Genomic DNA, 11,969 nt, shown 5'->3' with positions numbered 1-11,969 from the left:
AAATAGGTTGATATGGATAAGTATCACACACATTAAAATGATACATATATATATGAGGTGTTTTTGCCCTTAAAAAATAGGTTGATATGGATAAGTATGTAGGATAAGGAAAACCTTCACGTTCGATTCAGAAGGTGGGGATATATATACTTCACATTTGGTTCAGAGGGCGGGGATATCCTGACCCTGCCATCATTATACCTTTGTAATGTTACTTAGTTTAACTCTATTTGTAACATTTTCTCGCTTGTGGGATTCTCTATCTTTTTGGGTAGATAATCGATTGTCTTTTATTTTGATGGTGAGTCGTTTATATAGATATAAATTTTTAGAAAAAGAAAATAGTACCATATATTTATAATATCATGTGAATAAAGTACGAATATCTACTTTTAATTGATCTTAAGTCATAATATCAACTCCTTCTTGTAACAATTTTAATGAAATAGTAAAAATATAGATACTTTTTATTAATAATTAACACGTCCAATGAAAGATAGTAAAACGAAGAAATAAAAGTTGAAGTAGCAATATTAACCTTCACACAAACACACAATAAAAAAGAGTAAATACCGAAAACAGACATATGAGGCAAGAAAAATGCAATGCAAGTATTGTTCAAGGAAGTAGCTGGACAAAGAAAGAGGCAACAATCATGGTCGGATCTCCAATAACGATACTAACAACAGTCTTGATGATGAACTTTAGGATTCTCCAAAACTTGTCCTTCCCTCCTCCATCCCCGCGCCTTCGAGCTTGAATTTCTTGCACTTTCAACTTCACAGCCAAAGATTGTGGTGCAGTAGTAGTAGTAGTAGTACTCTTCATCGCTCTCATGCTACCGCCACTGCTGCTGCTTGTTCCACCTCTCTGCTGTTTGTTGTTGTTGTTGTAGTTGTACCATTCTTCCAAAGCCATTTCAGTAATACAAGCGACATGAACATGGTAGTTCCCACACTCAGACATGTAAGACCAACCATTGTCGTTACCACCATCTTTAAGGCTCTTCCTATTACACCACATGCACTTCCCTCTCACCTTCTTGTGGAGGTTGAACTTCACGTCTTCGATTTCGTAACTCCTTTTGAGGTTTCGACAACATGGGTGAAGATCCAAGTTATCTTCCTCGCAATGGAAAACGAAGCCTTTAATGGTCTTTCTACAAGCGTCACACCTTATTATACATTCTGGGTGGCACGGTTTTGGTGGGTTTCTAAGGAACCTGAACTTCGACCCCGGGAAGTAGTCATGAGAAACCGAGGCAATTCGGTTGTAAGTGCAAGCTTGGTGAAGATCAAAATCACATTTTTCACATCGGTATCGTGGGCCGAAACCTTTTTCCTTGCACCCATCACAAGTGTATGGCTCCATATAGTTTTTCAACTCTAGTACATGCCATGGATGGCTTGGATGATTACGAAGAATAATCTCCGGCCTAATCGACATTAACAAATACAAATCTGTAACAATGTTTGATATTGGGTTGTAGTGCAAAAACCAAACAACGATCTTATATATATATATATATTTCAGAAATTAGGGGTTTGGTTTTATAAGGTATTTTTTTACTCCATCTTGAATTCGAATGAAATTTCTAGGCAGTTGGGAATTTCACGCGCTTCATGTCTGTTTTCTTTTACTAAGACTTTTGTAAATGTAATGATAATGATGTCAATTAGGTTGTGGGGTCGTTTACACTATATTGTATCTAAGTATTTGTCTTCACTTATTTTATATATTATCATTAATATTATAAATATTATGATAATAGATGCCCATTAGATGCTCATGCTTAGTGTTCATTGACCATATATCATCCCCCATTTTGTTCATATGTCTCAACATTATACATTATTAATGTCATGTAATCCACTTCTTACTTGTCAAATTGCCTATAAATAGTGACATTTGGTGGGTTAATTAATGGATCACTCCACTAAAACCCATAGTTATTCGTTAACATATTTTATTTATTTGTTAACATATATTGGGCAAAATCTATGAAAATCGGAAAAGTAGAGATTTGAGAGAAATTTATTATTTCATATTTTATTTTGTTTATTTATATATTTCCATGTTTAATTTATTTTAATATTAATTTATTTTATTATTATATTGTATTATATTTATTGTAATATTATATTTTATTGGTATAGTATTCTTGTTGTGCTCCTCAATTTTACAACATGTTATTAACTCGAGCTCCTATTGTTTTTCCTGTTAAAGGTAGGTCCTAAAGGTATGTCGATTTTTCCTCATTTGTTATAATTAATAAGTTAAATATTGTTTTACATATTTGATATATATTAAATTTCTAATATAAATATAATATTTTGTAATAGTGTTACTATGAAAAACATTATAAAATTAGAATCTATAGCATTTGATATTAATCTTATTAATTATTTGTCATTAGTGCTTAATGCCAAAATACATCTGGATGCCATAAAAATGTGGTCATCAGAAAACAATTTTTCTTTCTAAAGCTCGTCGTAAATGGATGCACTTGAGACTCCAAAATTTTAAATCAATATGTTAGAGAAGACATTTTCTACATTTCAGATATGTTTCTACAATATCAATATCAAGAGAAAGGTTTTATACAGTATTCTCTACTAATTTCATGTCTTCATGTAGCCGAACAAAATAACGAGTTAATGATGAAAAATAATGAATCTCGACCAAATGGAAAAACACCATTCCCTGAAGTGAATGCTGAGAATGTTAATAATCGTGGTCGAGGTTGTGACCGTGGTAGAGGAAGAAATAGTTATTATTTTCGTGGTGATCGTTCTAATCATTCAAATTTCAAAAGAACCACACAAAATGATGATCACAAAGAAAAAGCTCCACAAGATAAGAGTTTAAAAAATGTAGAAAATAAATGCTTTTGATGTAGAATGACTGGCCATTGATCACGTACCTATCGTACCTCAAAACACTTAGTTGATTTCTATCAAGCCTCCCTGAAGGAAAAAGGAAAAAAAAATGTGGAAGTAAATTTTGAATGTAAGGATGATGACATATTTGACCCATCCCAAAAGGATGTAACGGATTTCTATGAATCTCCTGAAGAGAAAATCGTCAGAATTGATGGAACATCAAGTGTTTCCTTTGACTTTGAAAATATCTAGATCTAATGTTGTTTTTTTTATTATTCATTTCCTTATTTTTTTTTCCCTTCTCTTTGTAGATGTTAACCTTTGTATATTCCAAATGTTATTTTACTTATTGTAATTTTTTTTTTCTTTTAATGAAGATATCTAGATCATTTTCATATGTTGGGTGACTAAAAAATGAGTAAAGAAGATTTATGTCTAGTAAACAGTGTAACTATACATACAATACATGCAAATAGAAATTATTTTTTCAAACTGACAATGCTGGAAGCAAAAGTTAATAAGATATCAAGTTTTGCAAACCTGATTAAAGTCTTTGTTAAAGCAAATATTATTTTGCCTAGAGGAACAAAATTTACAATTGAAAATGCATTGTTCTCCAGTCAATCAAAGAGAAATCTACTTGGTTTTAAAGATATACGTTGCAATGGTTATCATATTGAAACTGATAGAAAGAATAATATGGAGTATCTTTATATCATATCTACTGTTCCATATGAAAACATATATTGGAAGAGTTGTCTGCTTTATCTTCTAGATTATATTATACTCATATACGAGTAATTGAAACATATGCAACAATGAACCTGAAGTTCATGAATTCAGACATATTTACAATTTAGCATGACAGATTAGGTCATCCAAGGTCTATAGTGATGAGAAGAATTATTGAGAATTCAAATGGACACCTACTGAAGAACCAGAAGATTCTTCAATCTAATGAATTATCATGTGATGCTTGCTCTCAAGGCAAACTAACCATTAGACCATCACAAGTCAAAGTGGGGACTGAATCACCTATATTTTTATAACGAATTCATGGTGATATATGTAGACCTATTAACCCACAAAGTAGACCATTTGGATATTTTATGGTATTAATAGATGCACCCAACATAGGGTCACCTATGTGCTTATTATCAAGTTGAAATATTGTATTTGCAAGATTACTTGCTCAAATAATTAAGTTAAGAGCACAATTTCCTGATTATTCAATTAAGACCATTTGTCTTAATAATGTTGGTGAATTTACTGTTGGGTTTTATGCCCTAAAACTCGTAGATAGTAAATGCTATTAATTGACCGTAATCAATAAAGAGTTATACAACATTCATAAATGTTATTGTTTGTGTTGTTTGTCTATTTTGTCTTACTAATCCTAAATCCAATAAACTAACATCCAAGGCTGCCTTATGAGACTTGAATTTTTTGTGGAGATATACAAAGATCAATGTTCAAGATACAACTTAAAAAGTCTATAGTATAGGGTTAAGGCTGGGTACCTTATCCTAGTAATACTATAGATATGACTCACTTTGTATTTGATACAAACGCAATGATCCAATACATTCGTGTAGTTGACATGTGAGTGGGGGTATCCTATGCAATGAGTTTACATAAGATCGGACCGCAAAATAGTAACCACTAGATGTAACTTTGTTAACTAGTTAGGTTCTTATTTCAATAGGATGACCTCGACAACTTAGTTTTAATCCTGTGTATATTGTGAACTCCTGTTCATGAGAGATTTTTCTTTGATTTGTATGGGTAAGGGTGGTAAGTTCACCGACCCAATATGCTTACTATTTTGAGAACAAGACCGAGTGAGAAGTTGGGAACACAGTAATGCAAGATGGAAATTTCTCCTTCCCACTTTAAGGGTAAATAGATGAGTGTTCCCTTAAGTGGTGTCTCCGAGACTTGAACAAAAGGCCCTACCCTCTCATTGGCCTAAGAGGGGTTTTTGTTTATTTGTTGGACCATAAACAAGTTGTTCATTAGAGGAACATTAATACTTAAGGAGCCAAAGGTAACCCAAGGGTAAAACGGTATTTTGACCCAATTGGAGTTACGAACACTTGTGAAGCATTAACTTGCTGTTATTGATCTATATCCGTGGACACTGAAATATATCTATAGTGAGAAGAGTGCAGCTGTGGGTCTTTTGTGGAGTGTACCCATAATTAACGAATATTGATTAACTTAGTTAATGAGTTTAGCCAATTAATATCATTTCGTTGGAGCTTTTGATCTACAGGTCCACCAATACCCTTTGTTAGCTCACTAGAGGATATTTAAGAGGGATGATTTGAATTGTTCAAATTAATTTGAGGAAACCATATATAATGTGATTAATATATAATTGATTATGGATATGATCTATAATTCAAATTAAATTGGAAAGTACTATTAGAATAAGATTCAATTAATTAATTCAAGTGAATTAGATTAACAAAGAATTAATTAATAGAGAAGTATTTCACATTTACATACGATGTTTATAATAATTATAACATATATATGTATATATATTTTAAATTGGATTTAACGTATAAAAAGTTATTTAATTAATTTGCAAATTAAATTAAATAAGTGTTATTTAATTAATTAATTGTAGAAAAGGGAAATAGGAAAATGATTAGGAAAAGAGTTTGACTCTTCTCTATATAAAGAACTTCCTATGGCCCTTTGGAACACACTGACAATACACAACACAAAGTTTTATTGTGCAAAATTTTCCTAATCCACAAAGAAAATGCTCTCTACTCTCCAAAAGTCTTTTCTCCTCTCCCTCTTCCAATAGTTGAATACCACCTATCATTCTATTGGAATCCTAAAGAATAACAAGGTTACTCTTATAATTGTGCTCGAGATTGTTCAAGAAATCATTCGTGATCAAGATCGTAGGAGAAGTCGTTCGTTGGAACTTTGAGAGGATCATTCTTGGAACTTGGGAATCTACAAAGATAATAATAGTTATAATATTTTTCCCTAAAGCATGCTATTTTACATGTTTATATTTTGTTTTAGTATAATGAATTTGTTTATGTACAAATCGAATTATGAGATGCAAGGCGTTGTCACAGAATGCTTTCGTTGCAGGATTCGATCCCTTCGTTTACATCCCAAGCTTTTGATAATTATTTTATTTCAATTGGGATAAGTGTTGAACATCTTGTAGCTCATGTTCATACACAAAATGGTTTAGTAGAATCATTCATAAAACGTTTGCAGTTAATTACTAGACCATTGCTTATGAGAGCTAAGCTTCCTATATCTATATAGGGACATGCTATTTTACATGCAATATCACTTGTACGCATTAGGCCAGTAGCTTATCATAGGTATATGTCATTACAATTAGTTTATGGCCATGAGCAAAATATTTTCCATCTGAGAATTTTTTTATGTGCAATATATGTTTCAATTGCTCCACCACAAAGCACTAAGATGGGTTCTTAAAGGCGATTAGGAAGATATATTTGATATGATTTCCCATAAATTATTAAATATCTTGAACCCCTAATGGGTGATGTATTTAATGAATGATTTGTTAATTGCCATTTTAATGAGACAAATTTTCTAACATTAGAGGGAGGAATTAAAAATTTGGAAATAGAAATAACATGGAATGCATCGTTATTTTCTCATTTAGATCCCCGTACAGATCAATGTGAACTTGAAGTTTAGAAGATAGTTCATTTACAAAATATAACAAATCAGTTACTAGATGCATTTATAGATGCAACAAAAGTAACTAAGTCACATATACCAGTTGCAAATGTTTCATCGAAATTTGACATCCCAACACAGCAAGTTCTCACTAATGAGTCTGGAACACACCAGAAGCGTGATAGACAAGTGAGTTTCAAAGATAAAAATCCTTAAAAAAGAAAAATAATAAATAGTCAAGAAGACTTGGTTGAAGATATAAATACCAATGAAGAAATCCTTGACATGATTAGTTAGAAAGGTGAAATACCTAAAGATAATAATGAGATTTCAATAAACTATGTCATGACAAGAAAAAGATGGAACAAAACTATTGTAGTTATTGACAACATTTTTGCATATAATGTTGATCTTGATATTATATCTAAAAGTGAGAATCCTAAACCAAAATCTGGTAAAGAATGTTGACATAGAAAAGATTGGCTTTAGTGGAAAGAAGTAATCTAGGTAGAATTAAACTCACTTTCAAAACGTCAGGTTTTTGGATAGTAGTCCAAACATAGAAGGTGTCAAACCTATGGGATACAAATGGGTATTTGTGAGGAAAAGAAATGAAAATAATGTGGTCACAAGATATAAAGCAAGAATAGTTGTACAAGGTTATTTTTCACAAAGACCTGGTATTGATTATGAAAAAACGTATTCTCCGGTGGTGGATGCAATTACATTAAGATATTTAATTGGTCTGACTGTATACGAAAATTTGGACATGCATCTTATAATGTAGTTATAGCATATTTATATTTATCTTTTGAGAATGATATTTATATGAGAATCCCAAAAGGATTGAAGGTATCTAAAATATATAAATCAAATTCTTGGGAATTGTATTCAATAGAGTTACAAAGATTGTTCTATGGATTAAAACAATCAAGGTGAATGTGGTACAATCGTGTAACGACCGGATCCTTACACATTATGATACGACCACTACGACATGCATACTTAGACTTTTCTATCATGAGATGAGTTTTGGTTGAAATTTCAAAGAACATATCCAAATTTTATTAATTAGATAGAAAAACTATATAAAAAGTTTATTTATCAAAACATCAGGATCCATAAAACATTAGCGTGGTGGTATAAAATGCATATGCCTATAATAGTGAGTTTGATGGTTGGCCATTTGAGTGACGTCCAATTCTGCCATCTACGCTGTGTCCTTACCTACAAAGTTTGTAAAAATATAGGATGAGTATATAATATACTCAGTAAGTAGTTCTCACGTAGGGTAGTGACCAAATGCACAATCACAAGCAACATGTCATGAAAACATATGATCGGGACCGAAAACGTATAATAACATGTGGTGGTTGGTTATGCTTCCAACATAAATCTCTCTGCCTTGATAGGAAGATGAGGACCTAAGCGAAAACTAACCCATCTGATGATTAACGGGTCATGCAGTCAGTAGAGCCAGAGTCGCATCCAACATCAACCATTAACATAAACGTAATATTGGACTAGAGGGGTGCAACCATACATACCCTGCTAGTCCCTAGCATAAACATAACGTAAGATTGGGCTTGGAGGGGTGCAACCATACATGCCCTGCCAGCCCTGGAAGCATAAATTTCTCCGCCCTGATAGGAAGATGAGGACTTAAGCGGAAACTAACCCATTTGATGATTAGCGGGTCATGCAGTCAGTAAGGCAGAGTCGCATCCAATATCAACCATTAGCATAAACGTAATATTGGACTAGAGGGGTGCAACCATACATACCCTGCTAGTCCCTAGCGTAAACATAACGTAAGATTAGGCCTGGAGGGGTGCAACCATACATGCCCTACCAGCCTTGGAAGCATAAATTTCTCCGCCCTGATAGAAAGATGAGGACTTAAGCAGAAACTAACCCAACTAATGATTAGCGGGTTATGCAGTCAGTATGGCCAGAGTCGCATCCAACGTCAACCATTAACATAAATGTAAGATTAGACTGGAAGCATAACTTACACCTAATTAAAACTTGATTTTAACGTAATCGTGAACAAATATAATGCATGGGGTCCCTTGTAGAGAAACATGTTTTAAACATGTAATGCAATATAACAATTAACATAATCATACAACATAGTAAAGGTACACTACCATAGAACACTTAAAGAGAGGGTGAGATAAACTACTTACCTTGACTGTGATCTAATTATTCCTTATTATTCTTTATGATTTGATCAGTAGAGCTTTCCCTTTTTAAACTAGAAGGAAATTTTGGGCAGAAATTTGGGCAGCACCTTACCCGAGCTTTTCTCTTTTAACCTCACAAAACTTCCTCACTCACACTTACTTTTTCACACGATTCTTTGTTACTGAGATTTGTTTCAGAATGGGTTAAATCTTTAGGCAATGGGTCCTATTTATAGTAGTTTTCAGCTCTTCTCAGTGTGACAAATCATCGTACAGGTGGCTTCTTTAAAATTACTTAGGGTTTAAGGATTCCTCTCAATAGGACACCTAATCTTGGCTAACGTTTGCCCTTACGTCATCATTCTTTGTTTGTATTCAATTTTAGGGTTTTTCTATGTATAATCTATAATATGGTGGCCAAATTCAACGCATAATTCGCACTTCTGTCCAAATCTCGCTCACTCTGCTCTCAAAATCTCGCTCTCTCCAGTTTTCTCGCTAGGAATTCGCTCTGTCCACTCTCGCTTTGTCCAAATCTCGCTCCGTCCAAATCTTGCTCTCCCTGCTCTCAGAATCTCGCTCTCACCAGCTTTCTCGCTAGGAATCTCGCTCTCTCTAGCTTTCTTGCTGGGAATCCCGCTCTCTCCACTCTCGCTCTCAAATTTTCTCTTCTGTCTCGCTCTCTCCAACTTTCTCGCTACAATTCTCGCTCTCTCCGATTTTTCCTTCAATCTCGCTCTCTCCAGGGATCTCACTCTTTCTACTCTCGCCAGCCTCAATCTCGCTAGCCTCGCTTGCTGGGGTTTCTCGCTCTCCAATTCTCTCTTTGATCACGCAACTCTCTTCTCAGTATCTCGCTCTCTCCAGTTTTCTCGCTGCAATTCTCGCTCTCTCCAATTTTCCTTCAATCTCGCTCTTTCTACTGTCACTTTCTCCAATTTTCTCTTTAAATCTCGTTCTCTCCAGGAATCTCGTTCTCTCCACTCTCACTTTCTCCAATTTTCTTTTCAATCTTGCTCTCTCCATCTTTCTCTCTCTCTTTCCAATTTTCTTTTATTTACTTATTTATTTATTTATTTATCATTCAATTAGAGTCTCGCTCTCTCCACATTCGTTCTTTCCAATTTTCTTTTATTTACTTATTTATTTATTTATTTATCATTCAATTAGAGTCTCGCTCTCTCCACATTCGTTCTTTCCAATTTTCTTTTATTTTTATTTTTATTTATTTATTTATTAATAATATTATTATTTTTTTAATTGTTTCTCTGCTTCCTAAATTTAGGTTAGGGTATTTATATTTATCATCCAATAAATTTCAATATTTAATTTCCTGTAGTGTATGCGTACAAATCTGGGTTGTTACAAATCGCCCGAGTAGATATTTGTTTAAAAAATTATATTAAAATAATCCAATATGTCCATGTGTTTTTATAAAGAAATCATAGTCAGAATTTGCTATTATAATAGTGTATGTTGATGATTTAAATATAATTGGGACTCTTGAAGAGATGTCAAAGACAATAGAATATCATAAATTCGAGATGAAAGATCTCGGAAGAACAAAATTTTTCCTTGGCTTGCAAATTGAGATTTAGTAGATGAGATATTTGTTCATCAGTCAACTTAAATAGGAAAAGTTTTGAAAAAAGTTCTATATGGACAAAACACATCCATTGAACATTCCAATGGAAGTTCATTCATGACATGTAAAGAAAGATATATTTCGACTTCGAGATGATAATGAAAAACTTCTTGGTCCCGAAGTACCATATCTTAGTCAAATTGGTACGCTTATGTAACTTGCTAATAATACAAGACCAAATATTGCATTTTCAGTAAATTTATTAGCAAGATATAGTTCTTCTCCAACAAAAAGACATTCCAATGGAGTTAAGCATATACTCGTTATCTCCGAGGAACAATTGATATGGGTTTGTTTTATTCAAATAAATCAAATTTTGATATAGTTAGTCTAATCCACACAAAACTAGATCTCAAACAGGTTATTTATTCATATGTGGAGGAACTACTTGTTTTGAATGTCCTATAACTCGGAGTTCGTAATTTTTAAACAAATTCTATTTTGCAATAAAAGTATTATTGAGACTTCATTCAATAAAAGTGCTATTGAAATTGCATTCTGTTATACAATTCAATAAACAAACTCATGGCTAAGAATACTTTAACTTTATGTAGAGACATAAAAGAGGATCAAGTTTTAGTATATAGCCAAAAAGGTGTATAATAAGTATATGGATGAGATTGGGTACCTCATCTTGGGGACATTATGGATGTGGCCCACTTTGTATATTGATACAAATAATGTGATCCCGAAATCATTCATATGGAGATATGCGAGTGGAGAAATCCTATGCAAAATACGTTTGCATAAGACCTTTTTTTTCTAACAACCATTGACTATTAGAACTGACTATTTCAAAGTGATGGCCTAAGATAACTCGATCTTAATTCCTGAGCTAACTATGAAATCCTGTTTATTTAGGAATAACCTTTGATCTTTATAGATGAGAGTCGTTCAATATCACCGCTCAATCAGCCTCCCATTTTGAGGATAAAACCGAATAGATAACTGAGGACATAGTCCTACAAAATGGAATTCACTCCTGCCCATCTTAGGGTTAGCAGATAGGTTGTTCCCAACAAAGGGGTCTGCCCTCTCATGACAGAGAGAGATATGGTTTATTAGTTGGATTATAAACCAATTGTTTAATAGAGGATCATTGGAGACTAAGGAGCAAGATGTATTCACAAGGGTAAAATGATCATTTTGACCTAGCTGTAAATACGAATGACCTGTGAAGGATCGACTTACTGGTTATGGTTAAATCAAATGGACAGAAATATATCTACAGTGAGGATAGTACAACTACTGAGCTATAGTGGTATGTCTCGGTAGTTAATGAATATTGATTAATTTGGTTTAAAGATTTTTAACCAATTAATTTTAAATCGTTGGAGCTTAGGATCTGTAGGTCCATAAGGTCACTATGCTAGTTCGTAAAAGATTATACCTTGGATTAGAATATTGAGTGAATTTAAAATGTTCAAATTCAATTTAGGGTTAGATAATTATAATCGATATAATTAAACGTTTAAATTTATTGAAATTAGACGTATTTGGAGAGTTCAATATATTAAATATTGATTACATGAATAGGGATTCATGTTTTAACTGGGTGCTTTAATA

General features: G+C 33.0%; 1 protein-coding gene across 1 annotated transcript; it reads right to left on the bottom strand.

Moving 5' to 3' along the window:
• Positions 1–618: 618 nt before the first annotated feature.
• On the bottom strand, positions 619–1,446 carry LOC120079117. Its single transcript, XM_039033299.1, has one exon. The coding sequence runs from the start codon at positions 1,444–1,446 to the stop codon at positions 619–621; it is 828 nt and encodes a 275-aa protein (XP_038889227.1).
• Between the last annotated feature and the right edge of the window lie 10,523 nt (positions 1,447–11,969).

Source organism: Benincasa hispida, chromosome 6 (genome assembly GCF_009727055.1).
Source record: "Benincasa hispida cultivar B227 chromosome 6, ASM972705v1, whole genome shotgun sequence".
Classification (NCBI taxonomy): Eukaryota; Viridiplantae; Streptophyta; class Magnoliopsida; order Cucurbitales; family Cucurbitaceae; genus Benincasa; species Benincasa hispida.
Note: the sequence above shows the minus strand (reverse complement) of the source record. Positions and strands in the feature narration are given on the sequence as shown.

Excerpts from the sequence above, each read along its gene's own strand:
- LOC120079117 (XM_039033299.1), bottom strand. The coding sequence starts at position 1,446 with ATGTCGATTAGGCCGGAGATTATTCTTCGTAATCATCCAAGCCATCCA.